The following is a 27,703-nucleotide window of genomic DNA, read 5'->3' as shown; positions in this document are numbered from 1 at the left end:
GTGTCAAAGTTCCAGCAGCTAATGAACACATGGGAGACCTGGGAGAAGGAGGTATAGACCCTCACTGGGCTTTTCAGCCTCCAGCCACACCCACGAACCGTACTCCAGAGAGCTGCCATGAAGGACCAGTTTTTGTTTTGGATTTTTCGCTGGAGGTGGGGAATGGGTAAGAGAGATGCCTGGAGAGAGATTTTTTTTCTACTTAATTGAATACATTTAAGGAATCTTGAACAGAATTGGAAAGGGATTGCATTGGTGTCGGCATTGCTGTAGTAACAAAAGGAGTTTTACACGTTTATGAAAGGTTTGAATTGTGTTTCTAAAGCCTGGCCCATGGGGAGCATCTTGTGCTTTCACGGTTTCATAATTATGGTACCTGGTTCTTGCTTGGGTACTGGTAGACCGATCATGAGTCAGTAGCTTTCCTTTTGTGTTGCTCTTACTCAAGAGGTCTTTTTCACTACTGAAAAACTGGTGTGAACTGGTCTCTATAAACCTAAAGGGCTTGCGTGGCCAAGCATCTCAGAGCTCCACCTTCCGGAGAGAGCCTGGAATGGCTGGAAGGTACTCATCCTTCGAGCTGATTGCCTGTGTTGTGTCTTGGGACTCCTCACAGCACATGCCCTCCCGAGGGCTTCTGTAATGAGAAGGTAGTGCCAGGTGAGAAATCAGAACCTTTGGTATTCTGCTCTTTGCATATAGGAAAGCTTATTGATTCCTAATCCTTGAGTCCAATGGGTGCCCACTGTCGGTTCTCTCTGAAAGGAAGAGATTAACACCAGCTAAACTCTTTATTTATTTATTTTTAAAATTACTTAATTTATTTTTTGGCTGCGTTGGGTCTTTGTTGCTACGCGTGGGCTTTCTCTAGTTGCTGTGAGCGGGGGCTACTCTTCGTTGTAGTGCATGGGCTTCTCATCGTGGTGGCTTCTCCTGTGGTGGAGCACAGGCTCTAGAGCGTGTGGGCTTCAGTAGTTGCGGTGCATGGGCTCAGTAGATGTGGCTCTCAGGCCCTAGAGTGCAGGCTCAGTAGTTGTGGAGCACGGGCTTAGTTGCTCCATGGCATGTGGGATCTTCCCAGACCAGGGCTCGAACCCCTGTCCCCTGCATTGGCAGGTAGATTCTTTACCACTGCGCCACCAGTGAAGTCCCTAAACTCTTTAGAAGAGGCTGCTTTATAAACAGAAAATATAAATACACGGTGAAAGCACTGTCACAGGACAAGGTAAATGTCCCATATACTTTTAAGTGCTATACCAAGGCAGATGTGCCAGAGACCTTGGGCCCCAGTGGCAGCCGTGTGGGGGCATCCAACAGATTGAGGTTCATTTGGAAACTGTGGCTTCTTGTTCCTAGCCCTGGATGAGTTTCCTCAGCTCCCAGAATCAGCTTCATTGTTTCCAATAGGGAGAGAGGTGTCTACCTCATAGAAAGTATCCCGAGGACCATATGAAGTAAGTTCCTATAGTGAGCCTAGCATAGACTGGGGTGCTTTACCCACCTTAGAGGACAGTGGGCAAATCTCCAACCAACCCATTCTCACCACCACCATCTCAGTTGGAGTCATGGGAGTTGGAGGAGTTCCCAGTAAGAAACCTGTACAGATACTGAAATGTAGCCCAAGCCCCGTTAGTAGTGCTAGTAGCAACTGTGTAGTCTGTAAATTATAGACAGAAAACAGAATGAGGTTGACATACCCTGAAACGGTCCACAGGCGCATAGAGGTGTGCTTTGCTGAGATCCATTGTGCTTGGGGATCTGAAGTCAGGTCTAAGTTCCTGGATCTCAGTGAATGAGACCCCTGAGTGCCCCAAGAATGCAACTTTGGTTTAACGGTTGAGCCCCAGCTTTTGGAGATGGGGATAGAACGGATAAAAATAGTTGGTGACCTAGAATACTGTGTATCTTTTTAAAAGGAGTTAGCCAGCCTCGGATCAGTTGTTTTTCGATACAGACGTTAATCATTAAAGCTAGGCCCAAGCTCCACTGCTAATAAGGTTAATGGGGCTTGTCTTTGGCCTTGAGCAGGGCAGTGTGCGCACCCTGGGGGAGTAAATCTTACTAGATGGTGCATAAGTAGGTTTTCCCTTTAAATGCATTTTATAAAAACATTATTAACAACCAAGAGTGAACCCTAATGTAGACTATGGTGCTGTATCAGTATAGATTCATCATCATATGTAACAAGTGTACCACTCTGATGGGGGATATTGATAATGGAGGAGGCTATCCATGCATATGCGGGGCAGATGGGAAATCTCAGTATTTTCTCAATTTTGCCGTGAACCTAAAACTGCTCTAAAAAAATAAAGTCTATTAAAATATATTTATATAATTAACGGAGGGACTTGGATGTCAATTTCTGTAAGTTTAACAATTTTATTAGAAAATGGTAAGATTTAATCATAATATTAGGTTTGAAATTGTGATTTTACCTAAAATCACAATTTCGTCGTCGTGGCTTCGCGGTAGTGGCTTTCTAACGCCTGGTGGGGTGATTGGGGCTGTTTAAGGGTCCCGCAACCTGTCCCTGCCAGTCGGCTTGGGCCCGCGGGGGAGAGCTCTGGCTGCTTGTTTCTGTGGGAGGAGGCGGGGCCGAAGTGGGCGGCGTGGGCGGGACCCCGCGGGAGCTCAGGCTGTTTTTGTCTTTCTGCTGGAAGAGGAGGGCTAGCACCTCTAAGGCGGTTCCTGTCCCTTTCCAACTCCGTTGTCACTCTTTGCTTCCGGCAGAGCGTCCTGGCCCACACAACCGAGGAGCGGAGGCCAGACAGACGGACGCACGGACAGACGACAGAGGACGCCCTGGCCGCTGGACCGCGCTGCCTCCCCCTTCTCCCTGCTGCCTGCACCTGGAGGATGAGCCCAGCCTTCAGGGCCATGGACGTGGAGCCCCGCGCCAAGGGCATCCTGCTGGAGCCCTTTGTCCACCAGGTCGGGGGGCACTCGTGCGTGCTCCGCTTCAATGAGACGACCCTGTGCAAGCCCCTGGTCCCGAGGGAGCACCAGTTCTACGAGACCCTCCCTGCGGAGATGCACAAATTCACTCCCCAGTACAAAGGTGAGCCCCCAGCTGCTGTAGGGGTCGCCAGCGCCTGGCAAGGACATGCAAGGCGTCGCGGCCAAGGAAGGCCCAGGCAGCCATCCCCGGAGCCCTCACCCCTCCCACTCACTCTGTTTTCTCCCTCCTCCTTCTCCTCTTGGCCCTCCGCCCAGCACCTCACACCCTCAGTTTTCAAGTCCCGGTAAGATTGCTCAATTCTGTTTTGTTTTGTGGGTTTGTTTTGAGTTTATTTTTGGTGGAAGTGTAGTTGTGTTTTATGTTCAGGTGTCTCTTTATCTCGGTAACCCATAATCCCCCATGAGGAGACATCCGGGGAAGACTTTGGGAGGATTTTACCCAGAATGCTTGCCGCCTGCTTTTTGTCCTCCAGGAAACCAGAAGCCCTGTTGATTAGGTAGGCTGGGAGCAGAGTTGAGTCAGATGGAATGCAGGAGTGGGAGGCTTGTGCTGATTAGCTGAAGCCCTTTGCTATTACGGAATGTCCCCGAAATGGCTTTATTACGGCAACCCTTTGATTCACATATGGTGACTCTTTCTTCCTTTTTATAATGCATTTTGGTGGGGGTGGGGGGGGAATCAGCAGCCAACAGCATGGTGTGGTCTTTCCTGGGGAGGGCGGAGACCCTTTGTAAATCAGGAAGAATCCATTAAGGAAATTAATTTTAAAGTTGCATTGCCTGGTTATGCAGAAGACTCTTGAACAACTTGGGTTCTTCTGGAACTGTTGAAACATGCTCTTTGAAGACAATGTACTGGGCGTCTCTCTTTGTACTCTGAATATGCATGTGTGTTGCGGTTGGGGTGGGGGAGTTGGGGGCCCTCACTTGGTCCTTCTCTGTTGTTTTTTCCAGGACAAAGCCAAAGGCCCCTTGTTAGCTGGCTGCCCCTGCCCCCATTTTTTCCCTGGTTCTTTTCCCATGGCCACAGGAAAATGTGGTCCCCTGAATTCCCCACCCCGGCTCCTCTGCGCCCAGAGCCAGGTACCACCTCAGAAGTGTCGTCTCTCTGAGCACGCATTCCCCTGCAGCAAGGACTGAGCAAATTGAGTGATCCCAGGCCACAGAGGCCTGGGAGGAAAAGTGTTCAGCCAGTCGGCTGTAAGGCACTCATCGGCACCTGCTGAAACACTCCCACCTGACAGCCCCCTCCTCAAAGACTGTCTAATTACACATGGCAGGTTCTAGAGACTCGGGGAGAGCTGCTTTCAAGGCCACTACGCGTCTGTGCTCCCAGCCCAACCCTATTTGCCTTGTGTTCATTTTGTTCTTTTGTGACATGAGACTGCAAAGACCAATAAAGCAATATATTCAAGAAGGGCAAAAGGCTTGGGGTGCCCAGTGGGGGGGCGCTGCAAGAAGCCTTTGCTAGGGTGTCTTTTGTGCTGTGTGGTTTGTTTCGTTTGCTCCTTTATTTTGTTTCGCTTGCCCAGTCTTCCCTTACTGTTGGATGCTTCTTACCCCTCAGGCAAATCTCTGTTCAGGCTCTGCTTTAAAGCAAGCCTCAAGGCTGTTGGAGTTACTGTTTAGGGCCTTAAAAATTCCCACAAGATATAAAGAGCAAATGTTTTTACGTCTCTCTTAGGATTAGAGGAATTACATAAAAATTAATAAACATTTTCAATGATGGAAAAATGTGTCTTGTAATTCTTTGGCTCTTGCCTTGTTGAGTGCATCAGAGAGGAAAACTCTCAGCCATGTTTGCTCCCTAATTGCTTGTCTTGTATGGTGTCATCTTTTCTAGATGTTTTGATATTTGTTAGGTTTGCAGATGAGTTTGGGGCCTCTGGCAACATAGAGACTAAGGAACAGGGTAAGAAAAAAATAAATGTTACAATCATGTTATTTGTAACACATCTTCCTGTGGAATTAAAAGTCCTCTTTGTTCCTCACCCTTCTTCCAGGTGTGGTATCTGTGCGCTTTGAAGAAGATGAAGACAGGAACTTGTGTTTAATAGCATATCCATTAAAAGGGGACCACGGAACTATGGACAGTGTAGATAACTCAGACTGTGAACCAAAAAGTAAGCTGCTAAGGTGGACGAACAAAAAACATCATGTCCTAGAAACGGAAAAGATCCCTAAGGACTGGGTGCGGCAGCACCGGAAGGAGGAGAAGATGAAGAGGTGGGTATAGACTGAGAGGAGACTGGACTCCGTGGGAGAGGAGGGATCTCAGTTACAGCCCAGTCCCCTGGGGCTAAGGACTCACACTATGGACTTATTAGTAGGTACCTCGTCACTCAGTGGTCAGTTCCCACATGGCGTGCCCAGCTTCTCTTTAATTGACTCTGAGTTATATCATGCCATTTCGGGTAAAACAACTAGTGGCAGCTGTAAAAAAGTTTCAGTCACTCACTGCTTTTGCATCTGCCCTGTGCCAGGCCCTATGTGGCATCTTGGGGATGTAGCAGTGACCCAGACAGAAGCCATCCCATCACCTCAGGTTGTTCACTGATAGTGGGAGACAGAATGGTCAGTTGGGCATAACCAAATCTTGGGGATCCCCATAGGCAGAGCGCTCCAAGTGCCACACCTTGGCAGAGCTTGTGAAAAGATAAATTATATATATATTAAAAACGTAGCTGGGCTTCCCTGGTGGCGCAGTGATTGAGAATCTGCCTGCCAATGCAGGGCACACGGGTTCGAGCCCTGGTCTGGGAAGATCCCACATGCCGCGGAGCGGCTGGGCCCGTGAGCCGTGGTTGCTGAGCTTGTGCATCTGGAGCCTGTGCTGGGCAACAAGAGAGGCCCGCGCACCGCGATGAAGGGTGGCCCCCGCTTGCCACAACTGGGGAAGGCCCTCGCACAGAAACGAAGACCCAACACAGCCATAAATAAATAAATAAATAAATAAATAAATAAATAAATAAATAAAATAAATAAAATAAATAAAAAAATTAACTGTTTAAAAAAAAAAAAAAACCGTAGCTAAGTAGGTTGACTTATTCTCGTGGAATTTCAGTCTCCAGCATTCTGAGTCAGGGAACCTGGATGTACCAGAAGCCAGGGGGTGTACTGCCTAGAAGAAGAGGGCAGTGAAGGCTGCCTTGCAGGGTGCGGGCTGGAGGCAGAGGTTGTTCTTTCATCGAAGGTTTTCCTTACTGTAGAAAAACAACTGTAGGAAAACAGCGAGCTGACCCCCCCCCCTTTTTTTAAATCAGCTGTCTTGGGACTTCTCTGGAGGTTCAGTGGTTAAGACTCCGCACTCCCAATGCACAGGGCACGGGTTCGATCCCTGGTTGGGGAACTAAGATTCTGCATGCTGCGCAGCCTAAAACATAAAAAAAAAGAAAATAAATAAATAAAAATTAAAGTTTCTAAATAATCAATCAACTGTCGAGGTATAATATACTACGGTAAATGAAGTGTTTAATGTGTACACTAAAACAACCACCACATCAAAGTATCAAACTTCCTATCACTCCAGAAAGTTCCTTCATGCCTCTTTGCCCCTGAGTTTTGATCAGACATTATGATTTATTGGCTCCTTGTCTCTTTATAGCCATAAGTTAGAAGAAGAATTTGAGTGGCTGAAGAAATCTGAAGTCTTGTACTACAGTGTAGAGAAAAAGGGGAATGTCAGTTCCCAGCTTAAACACTACAACCCTTGGAGCATGAAGTGTCACCAGCAACAGTTACAGAGAATGAAGGAGAATGCAAAACATCGGAACCAGTACAGTATCCTTTGTTCATAGGGCATCTCTGCCTTGGGGAGAAGGGAGGGCAAGTGAGAGGAGACCCTACGAGCTTGGAGAGAGAAATTGGATTTTTTTTTAGTCATGGTTGTGCTAGGACACCCTACGTGGTAACTGTGGGCAGATATTACTTCCCTCGGGGCTGAAGGCTGGTCTGGGAGTGCAAGCGCTGGGGAGGGAGTCTGATGGGTTCCTGGGGGTTAGGGGCACCTCATGGAGGGACCAACCTGCACCCGGGGGGCTTTAGCCTGGAGTGCAAGGACCTGGTTCGTGTTTTCAGACTCCTACGGAAGTCCCCAAACAGTGCTTAACTGCCAGGGTCTGAGGTGGGGTAGGACTGACCTTTCAGTCTGGTTCACCAGGTTAGCACATGAAGAAAACACAGGGTCCTTTCTTTTTTTTGGAGTCAGGGAACCTGGATGTACCAGATAGAATAATGCATTGAACCTCGAAGTACCAGTCACCAATGTTCAGCAGTTGGTTAACCCAGTCATGTCAGTCTCCTGTCATGACTGTCTCTATACACCCAGCAGCCCCCAGCTGAACACTGTCTGAAGCAAGTGTCAGATATTTCATTTTATCTGTATACACCTCAGAATGTATCTCTGAAAGATAAAGATATTTTAAAACATTAATACCATTATTACTCCTTGAAAAGTGGGCAGTAATTCCTTACTATCAAGTGTCTAATTTGTGACCCCATTTTCCTAATTGTCTCATAAATATTTTTGTTGATGATTTGCTTGAATGGGGATCTAAATGAGGTTCACACATTGCATTTGGTTGAAATGTTTAAGTCTTTTAAAATACCCTTTCTGGTTTTTCTTCTTGGAAATTTCTTGTCAAAGAAACTGGGTCTTCTAGAGTTGCCCACCATCTGGATTTTACTGATTACATCCTGTGGTGTCTTTTACACGTTACTCTTTCCCCTCTGTTTCCATTGAGTTGATAATTTGATCTACAAGCTTGATCAGATTCAGGTTCACTTTTGGGGGTGGGGGGGGCAGGAATCCCTCAGAGATGGTATTGTAGCTGTCCATGGGGAAGCACAGTGTTTTGTTGTCTTTCTCTTTTGTATTGCCGTTGCCTTAGAGCCATTTTTTCATTAGGTGATTTTCTCATTTTGTCATTCCTTTTTCATTCATTAGCTGGAATCCTTCTGTAAAGAGAAACTCTTCCTCATCAACTATATGCTTATCCTGAGGTATAGTTCATATAGGAAAGGCAGGTTAAGAGTTTATTTTCCTTTGTTTACTAGATTTAGAATAATGAGATGGTTTCTTAACACCCTCCAAAGGTGACCAGTGAGGTTTTCAGCATCGTTATGAACCCATGAATTTAAACATATTTGACGTGTTTTAGTCCATTGCAGTTATCTTTACTGATGCTCAAATTGTCCCATGCTTGGCAAGTGGGAGCCTTTCAAAATAGGCTCCTGAGTCATTTTGACACAATCACAGTAGTCTCTGATGGCTGTCTTTCTTTCCCGTATGAAGAACTGGTACAGGCTCATGTATGTTTCATACTCCAGATGTGAATTCAGTCATTCTTCTACGCCAGGGGTTGCAAACTTTTTCAGTAAACGGCCAGTGAATATTTTAGGCTTTGCAGACCATACACTGACTGTATCACAACTCTGCCATTTGTAGCCTGAAAGCAGCCATAGATAATAATGTAAATGAATGAATGTGGCTGTATTCCAATAAAACTCTATTTATGGTCACTGAGATTTGAATTTCATTCAATTTTCATGTGTCATGAAGCATTACATAGTTTTTTTTTTTTAGTTCTTATTTTTACTATGATTTTTTTTAACATCTTTATTGGAGTATAATTGCTTTACAATGGTGTGTTAGTTTTTGCTTTATAACAGAGTGAATCAGCTATACATATACATATATCCCCGTATCTCCTCTCTCTTGCGTCTCCCTCCCACCCTCCCTATCCCACCCCATACAGTTTTTGACCTCTTAAAAATATAAGAATAGGGCTTCCCTGGTGGTGCAGTGGTTAAGAATCCACCTGCCAATGCAGGGGACACGGGTTCGAGCCCTGGTCTGGGAAGATCCTGCATGCCACGGAGCAACTAAGCCTGTGCGCTACAACTACTGAGCCTGCGCTCTAGAGCCCACGAGCCACAACTACTGAGCCTGCATGCCGCAACTACCAAAGCCCACGCACCTAGAGCCCGTGCTCCACAACAAGAGAAGCCACTGCAGTGAGAAGCTGGTGCACCACAACGAAAAGTAGCCCCCACTCGCCACAACTAGAGAAAACCTGCGCACAGCAACAAAGACCCAACACAGCCATAAATAAATAAATAAGTGAATGAATAAATGAATGAATAAAAAATAAAAATATATAAGAACCAGTGGACCTCCCTGGTGGTGCAGTGGTTAAGAATCTGCCTGCCGATGCAGGGGGCACGAGTTCGAACCCTGGTCCGGGAAGATGCCACATAGCACAGAGCAACTAAGCTTGTGCACCAGAACTACTGAGCCTGTGGTTTAGAGCCTGTGAGGCACAACTACTGAGCCCTCGCGCCACAACAACTAAAGCCCGTGCGCCTAGAGCCTGTGCTCCGCAACAAGAGAAGCCACTGCAATGAGAAGCCCACGCGCCACAACAAAGAGTAGCCCCCGCTCGCCGCAACTAGAGAAAGCCTGCGTGCAGCAGCGAAGACCCAACACAGCCAAAAAAATGTAAGAACCATTCATTCCTAGCTTACAGGTTATACAACACTGGGTGAGCAGGGGGTCATGGTTCACTGGTCCCTGCTCTAGGAGCACTGTTCTGGGCACTAGGGGAGCTCATACATCTGGTCATTGTTTCTAGATCTTTTCAGTGCCCACGTCTGGGAAATACATATGTATTTTAGAGAGAAAACTTCATGAGTTCATATTGATATTTCTAGTTCATATTTAAGACTAGGATTTACTGAATTTATTTGATGTTCTGTTTGTAATTTAGGACAGTATGTTTCTATTTTTGTTTTGCTATTTGTGTCACTTAAAAAAAAATATTTATGGGTGCTTTGGGTCTTAGTTGCAGCACACGGGATCTTCATTGCGGCATGCGGGATCTTTTAGTTGCAGCATGTGGGATCTTTTTAGTTGTGGCACGCGAACTCTTAGTTGCGGCATGTGGGATCTAGTTCCCTGACCGGGGATCGAACCTGGGCCCCCTGCATTGGGAGCGCAGAGTCTTAGCCACTGGACCACCGGGGAAGTCCCTAGGACAGTATGTTTTTGGACCGTGGTCCCACATCTTGCTGAGTTCAGGAAATGATGTGTGTGTCTCCCAGGCTGTTCTCAGGCCAGTTCCCTGACAAGAATTGAAGGTGCCTTTCAGCCTGGGCTGCCTACGTGGGAGATATAGCAGGATCTCTGGGGCACTGGGTGCAGGCCTTGTACCCTGGGAGTGCCAAGGCCCCGTGGAGCAGCACCTTTTCATTAGAGGGGCATTGTCCTTAACCACTCAGAATTTATCTTACTGGAGAACCTGACTTCCCGTTATGAGGTGCCTTGTGTCCTGGACCTCAAGATGGGTACGCGCCAGCATGGTGACGATGCTTCAGAGGAGAAGGCAGCCAACCAGATCCGCAAATGCCAGCAGAGCACATCTGCAGTCATTGGTGTGCGCGTGTGTGGCATGCAGGTGAGAGGAGTGCAGGTGCGTGGTGTGGGCTGGCTGGGGCATCCAGGAGCTGCCATTCTCCCACCATGGCACAGTCCCATTTTCTCAAAAGATTCCAGATTTGAATGAACCTGTCACTTTCTGGTTAGAAAAGGAAGCATGCATGCATGGGTAATCGTCTCTGGGGTTGGCCTGGCTGGCTGAGTCCAGAGGCTGTGGACAGGAGGGGGAGAAAGGCAAGAAAGTTAGGCCCTCTCCACCAACACATACACTGAGCAGGGGGCTGGTGATGGAACCCAGGTCAGAGGGCTGCATCCTGAGTGGGTGTTGATTGTCAAGGACGGTGTCTCTTGTGACTGGTGTACTTAACAAGTTAAAGGATCTGATCCAGGGCTGTCATATTGCTGCCACTCCCCAGGGTCTAGGCCCTGAGTTGGCTGTCAGCACCTCACCTGCTGGTCTCCCTCCCACAGGTGTACCAGGCAGGCAGTGGGCAGCTCATGTTCATGAACAAGTACCACGGACGGAAGCTGTCCGTGCAGGGCTTCAAGGAGGCACTTTTCCAGTTTTTCCACAACGGGCGGTACCTGCGCCGGGAGCTCCTGGGCCCTGTGCTTAGGAAGCTGACTGAACTCAAGTCCGTGTTGGAGCGACAAGAATCCTACCGCTTCTACTCAAGCTCCCTGCTGGTCATTTATGATGGCAAGGAGCGGCCTGAAGTGGCCCTGGACTCAGATGCTGAGGACTTGGAGGACCTGTCAGAGGAGTCAGCCGACGAGTCGGCTGGTGCTTATGCCTACAAGCCCATCGGCACCAGTTCGGTGGACGTGCGCATGATCGATTTCGCACACACCACTTGCAGGCTGTATGGTGAGGACAGTGTGGTACACGAGGGCCAGGATGCTGGCTATATCTTTGGGCTCCAGAGCCTGATAGACATTGTCACAGAGATAAGTGAGGAAAGTGGGGAGTGAGCTTGCTGGCTGCAGCAGTACCTGAGAGACTCTCTGTCCCAGGCACAGCTGTGCTGCGTCGGGGAGGAGGCCAGTATGGCCAGGCGGTGGCCCCTGCAGCCTGGAGCTGATGCGCAGAGGCCTCTGTGAGTCCCAGCCTGAGCCAGCCCCAACCGCTCTCGGAGTCTTTATTTATTTTAACTCTTTCTTCAACATTCCACATTTGATGATGCAGATACCTCTTTCTTCCCTGAGTGTAAATGTTCTAATACAGATCTTTTTGTTAATTGTACACAGTGCTGCTGTTGTTCTTGCCCAGGGATAGGCAGCCAGCCCCCCTCCCAAACCTCAGAAACATCACATATGCCATGACCTCCACCCTGGCCCAGCAATGTATTCCTTCCAGTGACCCCATCCCATGGACCCTAAAGTCACCATACCCTCTTGGCTTAGTCCTCAGTCCCTTAACCGAGCACCCACACACATAACCTTAAATGGGTCCCTCTGGGATCTGTGCTGGTCTGTCCCAGCACCCCTTATGCAGAGAACTACACTTGACTCTTGATACAGGTCTTTCCCTGCCCTCATGTAGCTTAAGCCAAAGTTGGGCAGCAGGTGTGCCAAACCTTGGGTCCAGCTCCTGTGCCATTGGCAGCAGCTAATTGGCTGGACATTGTGACGTCATAGACATCCTGGAGCCAATACTGGGGCCTCAGGTAGCCACCAGGCTTTGATCTGTTGGCAGCCATTGGCTCTGTGGTCAAGGTCTTAGGAGGTCCCAGAAGGTGAGTGGCTTGATGGGAGGGGTTGTTCTGGGCAGTGTGGTCCTCTTGGCCACACCACCTGTCACCACTCCTACCCATCCCTGGACCCCACTGCAACCACGCCAGTGTCATCCTTCATGTGGCTCCAGCCAGGGCAGCCCCTAAGAGAGCTAATTCTATTCTGTGCTAGGAGGGTTTCAGGGAGAGGTGTGGCAGGAGGTCTTGAACTGCAGACCCAAACACCAGGGAGAAGGACACAGAACCAGTGCCAAGAAGGTAGGGTCTGGATGTCCAGTTTTAGCAGCCCCACCCGTTGCCTTGCCTGAACCTCCTAGCACCTCCTCTCCAAGGTCCACTATGCCTGTATCCACTACGTCCAAAAACAGGCCAACTGCATATACTGGCCTGGCTGTGCCTACAGCCCCTGCTCCCTGGGCCCAGCCTTCCAGAGGGGCATGTGGCTGGACCAGCCCCTGGACAGGAATGGGAGGTCCCCAGGACCCTTAAGATCTCTCCCCGGGGTTTCCCCCTTCCCTCCTAGGACTTCAAAGACCTCACCAGGTCAGGGCTGATGGGAAGGTGGGCCAAACAAGCTCTTAAGGCCACATGGTGCCCCACTCCCCATCCTCCACCAGCCCTTCTGTCTGCTCTCAGAAGGAAGCATGAGAAATAAGATAACCTGGCGTTGTAAGTCCCCAAAGACAACAGAACAGAGTGATGTGATAGCGATTGATAGGGGTGGGAGCCTGCGGACCTTATACTGTGAGGAAGGGAAGTGTGTCCCAGGCAGAGGAAACTATGCAAAGACCCACGTTACAGAGGACGAGAGAAGCTAGTGGCCGAAAAGAGGAGGTGGGGTGGGGAGCAAGGATGGGAGGACTTTGGACAGAGAAATGGCCCGCCGTGGTTTTTGTTTTTACCGCCCCCCTCACTCTTGCTCCCCGTTGCCCACCACTGGGGCGGTAAGCGGGGTCCGGAGGCCTAAAGACAGCGAGCAGACCCGGGCCCCGCGGGCGCCTCCAAGTGCCTCAAGATCCAACAACGGGACTACCCTCACGGGGTCGCCGTCCTTATGTTAGTAGGTCAGGTCCCACTCCCCTGGGGTGGCAAGGACGCATAGGACTGTCAGCACAGGACAGAGGCTCTGTCTTTGGGCTGCGGGCGGAGCGCTCCTTCGGGAAGTAGGATGGGCCGCAGCACTAGGGCTTGGGCGGGTAAAGGGAGTGGAGGGCCGGGCGGGAAAGCTGGGTCTGGGGCTCTAGGGAGGGTGCTGGGGCGGGGAGTCGGGAGCTTGGAGACGCATAAATCCACGGAAGGGGCGGAAAAGGCAGCAGATTCTCGTGGGCCGCGCCGGGCCGCGCAGCCTGTGGACACTAGGGGGCGCCGCGCTTCCGCGCAGGAGCCGACACATCCCGGGGCGGGGCTGCGGCGGGCGGGCGGGCGCGCGCGCGCACGCGCCGTGTGTCACGGGGCAGGGCGAGCGCGGTGAGGCGCTCCTGGCCTGGCGTCCTGGTTCTGCAGACCCTGCTGTCTCTCCTGCCCCGGCCCGGCTCACCCTCATGTACCGCGCGCTGTACGCGTTCCGCTCGGCGGAGCCCAACGCGCTGGCGTTCGCTGCGGGCGAGACCTTCCTGGTTCTGGAGCGCAGCAGCGCGCACTGGTGGCTGGCGGCGCGGGCGCGCAGTGGCGAGACGGGCTACGTGCCGCCCGCCTACCTGCGCCGCCTGCAGGTGAGTGTGCCCCTCCCCGGCCCGGCCTCAGCCGCCCCTAGACTGAGCTCCAGCTCCAACATAGGCTCGCAGGACAGACCCCGGCACCCCAGGCCCGCCGGGACCTCCAGCAGATAAGGAGTTTGAGAACCTGACCGTGAAACCCCAGGAGGACTGGGACCCTAAGAGCCCGCGCCCCCACCCAAGACCAGGGCCTTGACAGCCAACTCTGAGGACTCAGATCTACCAAAAGCCCAACTCTGGGACTGAGACTCCTCGGGATCCCAGAGCCATTGGGCCTCAACATCTGAACCCCCATCCGAATAGAATTCAAGAGTCAGTCCTGAGATTCCAGCACACCAAATTCTGAGCAGTTCCCCAGATCACTGAGACCCCAGAATTAATTGGCCCCTTCCCTGGATCACCAGGATCCCACACTTTTGCCTCCTTTTCCTCAGCTTCCACCACTGAGACCCGGGCAACCCTGGACACTGCCTGTTTCCCCATCTTCCATGCCTTCACACCCCCTCCCCCATTTGGAACTGAGAGCCATGGACACCCGCCTCCCCTAAATGACCCCCCAAGCCCTGAGACCTCAGTATCTTTTACTCTCCTGTACTCAGTCACCCCCGAAGCCCTTCCTAAGACACCTTCGTCAGTTCACTTTGAACCAGGGATCCCAGGCCCTGCCGACACTCCCTGGCACTACTCTCCCTAACCTCTTTCACAAGCCTCAGGCCCTGACTTTTCAGACTTCCTTTCTCTGAAGATGAGGGAGCTCCATCCGTCCTTGGCCCCCAGCCTGGGGTGGGGGCTGCTCCCATTGCAAGGAAGTGAGACCTCCCCATGGCGTCCCCTGGTCTGGCTTTGGCCCCATTTCCTTCCAGTGGAGTCTGCAGCCCCAGTTCCTGTTTCCCCAAGAATAGTCCTGGTATGAGGGCTGGGATGTGTTGTCTCCAGCTGGTCTATTCTGATCACAGGGGGAAGGAGGGCCTGGAGCCTCCAGGTCTGCCCTGTGCCAGACACCCCCGCCCCATCCTAGTCCATAGCCTTTAGGAAACATCCTGTCCCAGCCCCGTTTAGGACAGAAATAACAGGATAAATTTGGAGATGTCATCTGGTCTTACCAGAGGGGATGGGCCCTGGTCCCTAAACCCTTGGCCTCATGGCATCTAGGAGTGTCTGGGTAAGAGTGAGAGCCCTGGACACCAGGGCTGCTGGGTCCAGGGTGAGCATGTCAGACCCAGCCTCTCCGGAGCTGGGAGCTTGTTGGAGGCCTCTGAGGAAAGTCTTGCCTCTTCCCCGAGGGCCCAAGAGGCCCCTCCCCTGCCTGGGCCACTGGGGCTGGGTGTTTGGGGAGGGCAGAGAGGCTACCATCTTGCCTATCTGTTGGTTTCTTGCTGCATATCTCCCTCTGTCTTCGTCTCCGTGGCTCTCTCTGTATCTCTGTGTCATTCTGACTCTCCACTTGTGTGTGTTTCTTCCTCTGACTCTCTCCCCTTCTCTGTCTCCAAATCTCAATTTCTTTCTGCGTTGTCTCCCTCTGCTTCTCTCTCTCCCTCTCTCTCTCCCTCCCTCCCTCTATCTCTCCATCTTTCTTGCTTTCTGTGTATCATCTGTCTTTCTCTCTCTGTCCCCCTTTCTGTCTGCTGTCTCCTGCACTCTGACATGCCCCATGCTATCTGGAGGGCTTTGCTGACCTCTGAGTCCATCTGTCTGTCCCCATCAGAGAAGCTTCTCAAACCCACTCTGGTGTGATGTCACCTTAGTTCTGAGGCTCCTATGCCTGATGGACCATGTGTGCCAGGGGCAGCGAAGGGTGGGAGTGGCTGGTCCCACAGCTGCCACCCGCTACTCTGTACTCCATGCCAGCCAGGCTGGGTAGATTGGACCCCTGAGTTGCTGCGGATGGCAACACAGAATCTGGGGCAGGGGCCAGGTCCTGCGCTCATGTCTGTCTTTTGCCACAGACACAGAACTGCTGCTTCCCAGTGCAGGTCTGGAGGATTCCTGGAACAGCTTGAGGGGATGGGGGCTGGCAGCAGGGGTGGAGAGAGGAGATCCCTTTGGCCTGTCTTCAGCTACCAGGGCCTGCAGAAGGCTCTCTGAGGACAGGGCCGTTCTGGAGTGTGACCTTGGTTTTGTGAAGGATCAACAAGATCCAGAGTGATTTGTTAAGACTTTCAGACACTAGAGGCTCCCTGCTTGGCATCTCAGCCTGGGATCTGAGCCAAGCCTGGGGATAGACGAAGTGTGTACTCCTGGCCTCAAACCGAGGGTCCGTGGGCTGTGGTTTTGCTCTAGACCCCAGGTTTTCGGCGACATCTTAGCTGAGAGCCTCACTGTGAGGTAAAATCCTGAGCGGGGCCCCAATATATAAAGCAGCAGCATGGGCCCTCCCCGTGGCCCAGCTCCCTGAGTGACGCAGTTTGAGAAGCCCATTTCATATTCTAGTTCGGCTTGCTGTGTTCACATCTGGCATTACAGGCTTTAGCTGTAGTGGTCCTTTGTCTGCCCCGGGCTCCATCCTGGGCTGGCTCTGGGCTCAGTACCTCACTTGGCCCCCAGGCCTAACTGCCCACCCCTGCCCCCACAGGGCCTGGAGCAGGATGTCCTCCAAGCCATTGACAGGGCCATTGAGGCTGTGCACAATGCAGCCATGCGGGATGGTGGCAAGTACAGCCTGGAGCAGCGCGGGATCCTCCAGTGAGTGGGGCGGGAGAACCTCCCAGTAAGCACCGTGGGGTGGGGTCCTTCAGTGAGTACTGGGGATGCCAGAGAGCAGTGTTGGTAGTGCAGAGTGGGGCGGAGCATGAGGGCGGTGGGAGGTTGGGGAGCCTGGGCTAGGGTGGGCCGCATCCCACGAGGAGCATGTGACGACTTGGGGAGTCGTAAGGTGACTCCCCCAATAACCTCCCTGTCCCTCCCTCAGGAAGCTGATCCACCACCGGAAAGAGACCCTGTCCCGCAGAGGCCCCTCAGCCCCCAACCCTGCAACTATGACCCCATCCACCAGTGACCACCACCTGGATGCTGCTGCTGCCAGGCAGCCCAATGGGGTGTGTAGTAGAGCTGGGTTCGAGCGGCAGCACAGCCTGCCCAGTTCTGAGTATCTTGGGGCAGATGGAGGCCTCTACCAGGTACATGGTGAGAACATCCTGGGGAAGGGAGGTGGGTGGAGCTTAAGGCTTTGTCCAGAGGCTCCAGGGGTCCACTGGGGTCAGCGGTGCCGCCTGGAGCCATAGTCCTGCCCATGCCAAGCTCAGGGCGCTAGCCAGGTCGTACCCTCAGATCCCACTTCTGTCCTCCCAGATCCCACCACAGCCTCGCCGAGCAGCACCCGCCACGCCACCCCCACCCGTGAAGCGCCGAGACCGCGAGGCCCTAGTGGCCTTGGGGAGTGGTGAGAAGGCGGGGTTGGGGGACTGGGGGGGGCACCCTGTGCTTGGAATGGTTACTCTGCCTATGTCAGGGAACTGGGGGCTCCAGGCTTGGGGGGAAGACAGGGCACGTGTCGGGGCAATTGGGGGTTCTGGGCTTGGTGGGAGGGTCTGGCATAGGAACTAGGCCCTGTACTGGGGGGCGGGGGCTCTGGGCTTGGAGGGGTTGGGGCCCCCAGGGGGCTGCCCTAGCACAGCGTCCCCTCTCTGCCCACAGGCGGCCGCAACGCCACGCCCTCTGGGGGCAGTTCTGTGTCCAGCAGCTCCTCTGTCGGCAGCACCTCCCTTGACACACTCTATACCGGCTCCAGCTCATCGGAGCCAGGCCCCAGCTGCTCACCCACGCCCCCACCTGTGCCCCGCCGAGGCACGCATACCACTGTGTCCCAAGCCCAGCCCCCTCCCTCCAAGGTGCCAAACTCGGAGCCCCCTACAGAGGAGGTAGCAGTTGATACAGCCCCAGCCCCTGATGAGCTGGAAGCCCTGGGTGCGCTGAGCCTGGGGACCACAGAAGAGAAGGCGCTGGCTGAGACTGCTGTGCCCAGGACCATCGGGGCAGAGCTGATGGAGCTCGTGCGGAGGAACACTGGCCTGAGCCACGAGCTGTGCCGAGTGGCCATTGGCGTCGTGGTGGGTCACATCCAGGCCTCCGTGCCGGCCAGCTCACCTATCATGGAGCAGGTCCTCCTCTCACTGGTAGAGGGCAAGGTGAGGGTGGGCTACAGGGCCAGGGGCCTCCCCATCCTGGGGCCGCCCTACAGCCTCTGCCCCTTCCCCATCCTCACACTGTGTCCAGCCTTTACCTGACAGGTCTTTGTTGAGCTCTAGCTCTTGGTTTCCTTGTGCTGGGTGCTGGGGACATTTGGGCTGATCCCTGAAGGAGAAAGGATGGAAGAGTGTTCCAGGCAGAGGCTCAGGCTGGACGAGGGCCATGAGGCAGAACCGAGCTTGGCTCGCAGGAAGAAGTGGAACAAGGCCAGCATGGCTGGAACACAGGGAGTGAGGGAGGGAGCAAGTGGTGTGGTTGGAGGTGAGACCTGGGGCAGGTGACAGTTGAGACAGCCGTGGGTGGCCAGGAATTCTCTCAGGCTGCAGGGAAGGAATGGACATAAGGCATGAGAGAGGGCAGTGCCATGCTGGTCTTGGCAGTGGAGAGCAATGGGTGCTTCGAGAGCTATGATGGAGGCCTGAGTGCTGACTGAGATGTGAATGAGGTGTGTGTGCATCATAGGCGGGTGGGATCCTTTGCCAAGTTTGGGGCACTGGTCAGGGAGCAGGACTGGGGGGCATGAGCCCAGTCTACACGGTGGGGGCCAGATGGGCCAGAGGTCTCTCCTTAGGGCTCCATGGCTCCTGCAGCTCTAGTTTGGGGTCTGGGGAGCAGTGAGTCAGTGGGCTTGCCTGTGCTGGGACACTGGATGGCAGGGTCAAGAGGAACACGGGAGGTGGGTGGATGACAGGCCTGTCCCACTTTGTGTAGAATCAGGGGGTGGAGTCTCAGTCACATTCAGGCGGTGAGGAGTCGGTGGCCTTCCTCATGGAGGATGTTTATCCAGGTCTGGGACAGGAGGCAAGTTGTTGGAAAACACCCCACAGATGTGTCTCATGCAGAATCCTGTCCCAGACGGTTGTTAAGACTTGGGGGCAGTGGAATTACTTGGGGAGGGGGTACAGAACTGGGTCAGTGCCCGTGGGGGCCCCGATGTTGAGGGATGGGCTGTGGGAGCAGGTCTTTTGTGGGAGCTTGATGGGAGCAGCGGGGAGGAGGGAAGAGAACCGGGAGCTGGTCCCCTCACCCTTCCTGGGACGACGCTGGCTCCAGGCAGCTCTGGTAGGTGAGGCTGGGGCCCCCCTGCCTGACACTGGCCTGGAGCTCATGCCATGACCTCAGGGTCTAGGTTGAACTCCAGGCCTTGTGGGCCTCCTGGAGATGGTGAGGCGCAAGTGCGCTGAGCCAGACCTCTTCCTCCAGGACCTGAGCACTGCCCTGCCCTCAGGGCAGGTCTGCCACGACCAGCAGAGGCTGGAAGTGATCTTTGCAGACCTGGCCCGGCGGAAGGATGACGCCCAGCAGCGCAGCTGGGCCCTGTATGAGGACGAGGGTGTCATCCGCTGCTACCTGGAGGAGCTGCTGCACATTCTGGTGCGGGCTGGGGGCCCCCAGGTGTCCCCCACCCCTGCCCCATCCCTCCCCAGTGCTCGGGAGTCTCCCCTACTTGTCCTCAGCTCACTCAACATGTGGCCACCTCACACTGAGTGACTCCATCACACTTCGTCCTCCCCACAGACGGATGCAGACCCTGAAGTTTGCAAGAAAATGTGCAAGAGGAATGAGTTCGAGTCTGTCCTGGCCTTGGTGGCCTATTACCAAATGGTGTGTGCGAAACAGAGGGGAGGGGGTACAGAGGGACCTGGGTAGAGGTGGGGGTTCCGGGCACTGAGCACACAGGGTCCCCTGCCAGGAGCACCGGGTGTCACTGCGGCTGCTGCTCCTCAAGTGCTTCGGCGCCATGTGCAGCCTGGACGCAGCCATCATCTCCACGCTAGTGTCATCTGTGCTGCCTGTGGAGCTGGCGCGGGACATGCAGACAGACACGCAGGGTGAGCGAGGGGCAGCTTCCTGCCATCTAGGGAGGTTCCCGCCATCTGGGGGGAGGCTCTGACCTCTGCTTTGCTCCCCCACAGACCATCAGAAACTCTGTTACTCCGCCCTCATTCTGGCCATGGTCTTCTCCATGGGGGAGGCAGTGCCCTATGCACACTATGGTAAGAAGGCAGGTCACTGACCAGCTGATCACAGAGAGCCCACAGCCCACTGGAGGTGGGCCCCATGGCCCGAGGGGCCCACTGACCATAGTCTGACTGAATGTCCCCAGGGCTCACAGAAACCCAGGGAGGCTGGGCGGTGTGGGGTGTGTGATGGGGGGTGCTGCAGACTTCCACGTGCCCCTCTCCCAGAGCACCTGGGCACACCCTTCGCCCAGTTCCTGCTGAGCATCGTTGAGGACGGGCTGCCCTTGGACACCACTGAGCAACTGCCGGATCTCTGCATGAATCTACTTCTGGCTCTCAATTTGCACCTGCCAGGTGGGGGCAGGGCCTGACGGGGGTGGCTGACTCGCCGTAGTGGGGAGGAGGGGGGCTCTCCAGGCTTAGCACCTGTGCTGTTGTCTACCCCCGTGTCCTTCCTCAGCCCCTGACCAGAACTTCATCATGGCCGCCCTGAGCAAACACGCCAATGTCAAGATCTTCTCCGAGAAGCTACTGTTGCTCCTGAACAGAGGGGGTGAGGGCCCAGGAATCTGTGCGGGGCCCCTTCGATGTCCTTTGACTCCATGACCCCTGTAACTCGCTGGGGTGACTCTGGGCCCCCTCGAGGACTGCCCTGACGCCTCTTCCCCCTGCCTTCTAGATGACCCCGTGCGCATCTTTAAGCATGAGCCTCAGCCGCCACACTCCGTCCTCAAGTTCCTGCAGGACGTGTTCGCCAGCCCCGCCACAGCTGCCATCTTCTACCACACGGATATGATGGCGCTCATCGACATCACCGTGCGGCACATCGCGGACCTGTCGCCTGGAGATAAGGTGCCTGGGGATGGCAGCTGTGTAGAAACTAACAAAAGGGGGGGACCTGACACTGAATGGAGACGAGGGCGAGGGGCACTGCTGGAGCCGGGTAAGTGTGGGAGGCTGCTCAACCATGACAGGTGTGCCAAGACCCAAGGGAGCCCGCCATGAGGTGATCAGGGGTGGGCTGTCCGAAGAAAGCAAGAGTGGAGGGAGTGGTGGGAGGTGAGGAGGAGGAAGTGGAGTTTACACAAAGCCTTGGAGGCTGCGGCGGGAGGTTGTCACCTCTTCTCTGGGGCAGGGGAAGTGATCCAATTACCATCCTGAATGAAACAGAGACTGTGAGAGCACAGCAGAAGCGGGAGGCCGGTGAGGAGGCGGCTACAGCCCAAGTGGCACGGATAGGGTGGGAGAGGAGATCAGGCCGGGATGTGTTGGAAGTGGGTTGGCAGGGCTTGCTGCTGGATTGGTCTGGAGCAACCGGGTGGATGAAGTGCTGATTGCTCAGGTGGGGAAGAACTTTTGAATAGAGTTGTGTTTTGATGTGTCAAGACTGAGAAGATACCTGCTGGACATCCAGGTACAGAGGATGTCAGGGAGGCACTGGGGTGTGAGTTGGGACTGGAAAGAGACACTTTGGAGTTGGCTGTGCATAGATGTGCTGGGAAGCCTGTGACAGTGCGGTCACCTAGGGTGTGGGATGGATGGGACAGAGGGAAGCGCAGGCCTCAGCCCAGGGCACAGTTGGGACATGTAGGGAGACACCCAGGAGGAAAACCAAGAGAGCAGGAGCCCAGAGCCACGTGTATGGAGGAGGAGGGGGATGAGCCGTCTCCACAGTTAGGAGCCCGAGTGAGATGAGGCCTGAGAATGAGCCACGGGATTCGCCACATGGAGATGAGGCATGATTCACAAGCAGAGTCCATGGAGTGGAGGGAAGAGAGTCTGAGTGGGAAGTTGAAGAGAGGATTTGAAGTTGGAGGGGAGTGGAAAGGGGGAAGGCGGGAGCAGTGAATGGAGACAAGCTTCGTGTGTTTTTAAGTGAAGGGGAGCAGAAAAAGGTGGGGGATCACTGGAGGGAGACATGGGGTCAGGGAAAGTCTTTTAAAGGTGGGAGATGCTGGTGCATGTCTGAGCCAGAGGGAATGATCCAGCCAGCCAATTGTGGAGAAACGGCTGATGTGTTGGGAGAGTCAGCCACTGCGGGTGTCAAGTAGGTCAGGCAGCGGGGGAGGGTCCAGGCCCCCGTGGAGGGATGGCCTCTGGCAGGAGCCGGGGCAGTTCATTCACTGGGGACAGGTGAGGTGTGGGTGCTGGGGGAAGACCAGGCGTTTCTGAAAGTTTGCTTGTTTTCTGCATGAAGCACAAAGCCAACTGATCAGGCAGTTTAGGTTTGGGAAATGGAGAGAAGGTGGGCAGTGGTCCTTTCAGGAGCAGTGAACGTGGCAGAGGGAAGTGGCAGGGGTGCCAGGCAGTGAGGTTTGTGGTGGGGAATGCCGTTCAAGCCTGCGCAAGGCTCTGTAATTGTCTGCTGCTTAGCTACTAGGATTTGATAGGCAGGTGCTTTGTGGTCTGACCAGGGTTGGAAGTTAGCAGGGTGATGCTGCCTAAAGAAGGTTTGAGTATTGACTCCTCTAATCAGAGGTAAAGAGAGAAATGAGGGATGGTGAGGCAGGCAAATGGAGGAAAAAGTGCTGGCGCCAGGTCAATGGATCAGGGTCTCAGTGAGGATAAGGAGCAGCTGGGGTGTCAGACTGGAGTGGTTCTTGGAGCCGTTAAAGCCAGAGGTGCTGGGAGGGTGGGTTGGCGGGGGGTGTTGGAGATGGATTCAGGGCACACGTAGAAGGTAAGACGGCCAGGTTTTACTGGGACGGATTGGATTCGGGGTGTGGGGAGAAAGGAACCGGAGGGGACACGTACAGTTTTGGCTCGAGCACTTGAATGGACAGCAGTGCTCTTTATTAAAATAAAGAGCATGAGAAAGCCTTCAGCTTTGGGAAGATGGGGAAGATCACGAGTTTGATGGTTGTTATGTGAGTTTGAGTTCTCTCTGAGATAAGCAGGTGACAAGTGGGCAGTTGGATTTTCTCATCTGCAGCTCACCGGAGAGTCTCTGCAAGAGGTTTGAGTGGGGGTCACTATTTGAAGCTGTGCGTGTGAATGAGATCTTACAGGGTGAGGGGATAGAGTGAGAAGCAGAGGGCCTCCAACAGACAGACAGCAGCCCCACAGGGGCCCAGCATTACAGGAGGGGTGCGGGCTCGCTGCTTCCCCTCGCCACCTCTCTGAGGCAGGACTTCCCTGGGCCGGCCGCATTCTGGGACTGTGTGTGTCTCAGATGATTCATTTACTCACTTACTTATTCAACGACTATCAAAGGCCAGTTCTGTGCCAGGTTCACTCTGGGCGCTGGGGATGCAACCCTGATCTTCAGTGTTGTGAGGTGGTCCACAGCCCTGGGGTCCGTGTGGCTGCCAGGAGGCAGTAGTGGCCTGTCCCTGTCTGGTGACAGTCTCAGTGCCTCCCTGGGGTCCCTGAGCTTGCCTGCTCTCCCCACAGCTTCGCATGGAGTACCTCTCCCTGATGCACGCTGTGGTCCGCTCCACACCCTACCTACAGCACCGCCACCGGCTCCCCGACCTGCAGGCCACACTGCGACGCATCCTAACCGAGGAGGAAGCCTCGCCCCAGTGCCAGATGGACCGCATGATTGTCCAAGAGATGTGCAAGGAATTCCCGGTGCTGGGCGAGGCCCCCAGCTAGCACCTTCTTTTCCTCCCTTCCCTGCAGCCCTGGGTAGGGTGCAGGGGACTCGGAGGCTTGGCCCTAAGAATGTTTAGCACTGACAGTTTGAGGGGAGGTGATGGTGGAAGGGACCTAAGCAGGGACCCCCACCTGAAACAGAGCTAATGAGAGGGGCCAAGCGCAGGATTAGGGACCACGCGCTGGGAGCTATGCTGGGGCAGGGGGAGTGTGAACTGAAGCCCCTCCATCTCCTGCTGGGCTGCCTCTTCAGCATGCCTCCCCACCCCACACACATGCACACTCAGAGTCCTGCTGCTGCTCCAGGCTGGGCCAGAGCCCTCATCCCCCGCGCCCACCTGGTCTGTGTCCTGGGCTTCAGCAAGCCGTGTCCCTGGGGTGAGAGGAGGCACCTTCCGCCAGCTCCGTTCTTTGCCTTAGCTTCGCAGTGAGTGCTGCTCATGTGCTCTGTCCCCCCAGCCGCCACCCCGTGGGGGGTCTCTGCCCCTCACTCCAGCCCCCAGAGGTCTTGGCCAAGCTGCTGCTTTGAAAGCAGAGTCTTAGAGACAGGCCATCCACCCTGGAGCCTCACAGAATGAGGTGATGGCACTGATAAAGCCAATGACAGAATCTATTTTCTCTGTAAAAACGTAGACCGAAAAGCCATGTGTATTTTCCTATGTGCTGCAGCTCAGCTTGGAAATAAATCACAGGCATCTGGAAACAGGCTTCCCTGTATGATCCTGAGTGGTGGTGGGAGAGGATGGGTGGGGGCGCTGGGGCCTCAGGACCTCGTCACTAGCTTGCCCTGTCCTCTCCAGCCTGAGGAGGTGATGGTCCCTGACAGGCCTCTCCATCGAGGTCCCTTGAGCCCTGTTCCAGCCTCTCTTCCCTGGGTTCCCACTTCTGGGCCACGGCCACAGCCACTGAGAGCCCCGTGGTCCATTTGCAGGTGACTGCCCCTCCAGGCTTCACTTACATCTTTCTTTGCCTTGAATGCCGTGTCTGTCTCCCGTGTTGAAACCCTATATCCTTTACACCTGTTCTCAAATGAAGCGTCTCCTGTCCAAGCCCTGGCCTCCCTGAACTCCTAGGCCTGCCCAGCTGTTTCCCTTCCTTATTTGTCTTCCACTGGATCCAGCGAGGTTCCCTCATTTTGCAGCCTTAGCGGAGATTTGGTAATTACGGTAGGACAAAAAGAATATCTCAACAAGTGTGGGGTTAGTTGTGCACTACTGTTTGAGGGGAATCAGAGGCCAACGTTGGGCAAAAAACTTTTTCCTCGTGGTGGGCTCCCTAGTTAACGAAGGCTGTCACCATAAGTTGGGGAAGAGAGTCAGAACCTGTAGGCAGACACCAGGCAGCAGCGGTTTCCATCAGTTCCCTTCATTTTGTTACCCAAGACGATTCTCATCAGATTCCACACATCCAGAATCACTGATACTGTGACTTCTGGCCACGACTTTTCCTTTCTTAATGGGGTGCTGAAGGCAGAGGGCTGTTACTCTACCAGCAGAACGGAATGCGGCAAGAAGCCCAGCAAGGCCAGTCTAGGGGTGGGGTCCCAGGGAAACAGGTCCATGGGAGCAAAGCACAGGAGGCCAGCAGGGAGATGTCCTTCCTGACCTGTTGACTCTTCCAGAAGTTTAAGTGCACAGGCTCACCTGGACCTGAGGAGGAGCTGACACAGTTGTCTGCAGGAAAGCTCTGTGTGGTACAACCTGGTCACTTCATCCTGGAGGCCTCTGCCTCCCTTCCACAGGCGGAATCAACAACGCTGACTTCCAGGTACAGCTCCTTTCTCATTGGAGTGCTGAAGGCGGAGAGCCATGGTTCTTCTCCTGAGAGCGAGTAACTCAGTGATAAGTACAGGTCCTCAGGAAGCTGAGGCAGGAACATTCGATAGCCTCTGTGCCTTGCTCTGTTTGCTGTTAGGCTGCACACACTGACCTCGTGGGAAAAGCAGGGCCATGCTGTGCCATCTGTCCTAGTGCTGGCCCCCGTGAGAAACAAAGTGCAGCCCCGTGGCCGGAAGATCAGAGCCCCTGCCCGCTTCTGCGTGATTGTCCAACGGGCCCTTGCATGTGTTTGTAAGGAGATACTCAGAGGGGCCAGGACTCCAGGACCATCAATAAACACCTTGATGGTGTCTCACCGCACAGAATTAAAACTACCAAGGACAATGACTAGCCAGAGAATTCCTCAGGGAAGGAACTGTCTGGGAGAATACCTCTGACTGCTTGGAAGGATGGTAGACGTGGATGTGGTTAGGCAGGGGAAAGGGCGAAGAGAGGGAGAACTAAGGCACTCAAAGAAAGGGGAGTGATAGGGTGGGGCTGAGGAAAACTCAAATTTTGAGGGACAGTGAGGGCTGGGCATTTGGGCCAACCTCTGGGCTAGAAGTGGGTCCCTACAGGTGTGGCACCACGTCTGTGGGACATGACTGAGGACAACATGCTACACGTGCATAAGGCAACTCCAGGGTAAGGGGTTGGGTGAAGACCACCTGCCTGCTCAGTCCCGGAAAGATACAGACTGAGGCTCCAAGTATGTGAGGATAACCTTTTCTTTTTTTCTCTTATTTCATGGAAGAATAGCATACTATGAAAACTACAGTATGCAAAGAGTACAGCTTAATGAATTATGACAGAAGATGCTAATATAGTCACCACCCAGTGTCACCAGTTCCCAAAGCCCACTGTGCACCCCTCTCAATCACCAACTCCTTCCTTCTCCCCAGGCCTCTTCCCTAGAGGTAATTACTGATAAGTTTTGCCTGTTTTTGAACTTTATATAAATAGTCATATAGACACTGGCTTCTGCACTCACCAAGTTTTTGAGGTTTGTCTGTGTCATAGTATGTGGTTGTAGTTTGTTCATTCCCAATGTCGTATGGGTTACACCCTCAATTGCAGTTTCCAATTTTTGTCTATTACTAATCATGCTGTCAGGAGCACTGTTGTACATGTCTTCTTGTTGCTCATATGCTTGGACTGGGAGATATATTCTCAAGAGTGGAATTGCAGGGGCACAGGCAGAAACTGCCAAATAGTTTCCCAAAGTAGTTGTACCAGTGTACTCTCCTCCACTGGTGCCTGAGTTCCAACTGCTCTATATCTTTCCCAAAACCTGGTATTGTCAGTCATTTTCATTTTAGTCATTCTGGTGCAGTGTAGTAGTATTTACTTTTACACTTGCGTTTCCCTGATGACTAAAGAGGTTGAGCACCTTTTCATTAGTTTACTGGCTATTTGGATCTTCTCTTGTGAAGCACCTGTTCACATCTCTTGCACATTCATTGACTGGGTTGTCTATCTTTTGTTGGTTTGTAGTATGTATTCAAGATATGAGTCCTTGGGTTGTATATCTTACAGTATCGTCTCCCATTCTTAACATCTTTTGATGAAAGGAAGTTCTTAATTATAATGTAATCCAATTTTTCAGTATTTTCCTTTATGGTTAGTACATTTTGTATCCTATTTAAAAAAAATATATTTGCTTAAAGTCACGAACTTCTGTGTTCTCTTCTAAAAGCTGTATTGTCTTTCCTTTCATATTCACATGTCGAATCTGGAATTGATTATGATGGTAGTATGAAGTAGGGGTCTCATTTAATTTTTTTCTGCATGGATATCCAATTGACCCAGCACCATTTATTGGAAAGCCCATCCTTTGTGTTTGGCTCTTAAGAGCCACCCTTGTCAAAATTCAAGTCTCCACACATCTTTAGGCCCCTCTCTGGATTTTGTTCCATTCATCTGTCTATTCCTGCACCAGCACCATACAGTCTTGGTTTCTGTAGCTGTAGCTTTCTTGATCTCCTATAGATGAAGCTGTTCTCCTACTTGGGTTTTCTTCGGACTGTCTTGGGTATTCCTGGCCCTCATACGTTTTAGAATCCAGTTTGTCAGTTTACACACACACACACACACACACACACACACACTACACAGTATCTGCTGGGACTTCTATCGGAGTTGCATTGAATCCATTCTTTGGGAAGAATTAGCATGTGTGCAATACAGGCATACCTCATTTTTGTTGCACTTCACAGATAAACTGCATCTGTTACAAATTGAAAGGTGTTGAAGGTTTGTGGCAAACCCTGTGTCAAGCAAGTCTAATTGTTGCCAATTT

At 53.1% G+C, this 27,703-nt stretch overlaps 2 protein-coding genes across 4 annotated transcripts in view; both read left to right on the top strand.

Moving 5' to 3' along the window:
• The window catches only part of IP6K2 (inositol hexakisphosphate kinase 2), a 30,934-nt gene extending 19,298 nt beyond the window's left edge, over positions 1-11,636 (top strand). For 2 of the 3 annotated variants that reach the window (XM_059939582.1, XM_059939583.1), the window contains exons 2-6: positions 2,731-3,058; positions 4,962-5,184; positions 6,563-6,738; positions 10,237-10,427; positions 10,865-11,636. In XM_059939582.1, the coding sequence (XP_059795565.1) occupies positions 2,857-3,058; positions 4,962-5,184; positions 6,563-6,738; positions 10,237-10,427; positions 10,865-11,365 (1,293 nt within the window). In that variant the 5' untranslated portion in view covers positions 2,731-2,856 and the 3' untranslated portion in view covers positions 11,366-11,636. The remainder of the gene's footprint in view (positions 1-2,730; positions 3,059-4,961; positions 5,185-6,562; positions 6,739-10,236; positions 10,428-10,864) is intronic. The other variant, XM_059939584.1, reaches the window with a different exon arrangement.
• Positions 11,637-13,582: 1,946 nt separating this feature from the next.
• NCKIPSD (NCK interacting protein with SH3 domain) lies at positions 13,583-24,295 on the top strand. Its single transcript, XM_059939581.1, has 13 exons — positions 13,583-13,838; positions 16,414-16,523; positions 16,750-16,957; positions 17,130-17,220; positions 17,475-17,965; positions 19,230-19,400; positions 19,545-19,631; positions 19,720-19,858; positions 19,943-20,023; positions 20,216-20,344; positions 20,451-20,543; positions 20,670-20,842; positions 23,384-24,295. The coding sequence occupies exons 1-13, from the start codon at positions 13,668-13,670 to the stop codon at positions 23,585-23,587; spliced, it is 2,148 nt and encodes a 715-aa protein (XP_059795564.1). The 5' UTR covers positions 13,583-13,667; the 3' UTR covers positions 23,588-24,295.
• Positions 24,296-27,703: the final 3,408 nt, after the last annotated feature.

This window comes from Balaenoptera ricei, chromosome 11 (assembly GCF_028023285.1).
Source record: "Balaenoptera ricei isolate mBalRic1 chromosome 11, mBalRic1.hap2, whole genome shotgun sequence".
NCBI classification, from domain to species: domain Eukaryota; kingdom Metazoa; phylum Chordata; class Mammalia; order Artiodactyla; family Balaenopteridae; genus Balaenoptera; species Balaenoptera ricei.
This window is presented reverse-complemented; position numbering and strand designations above follow the sequence as displayed.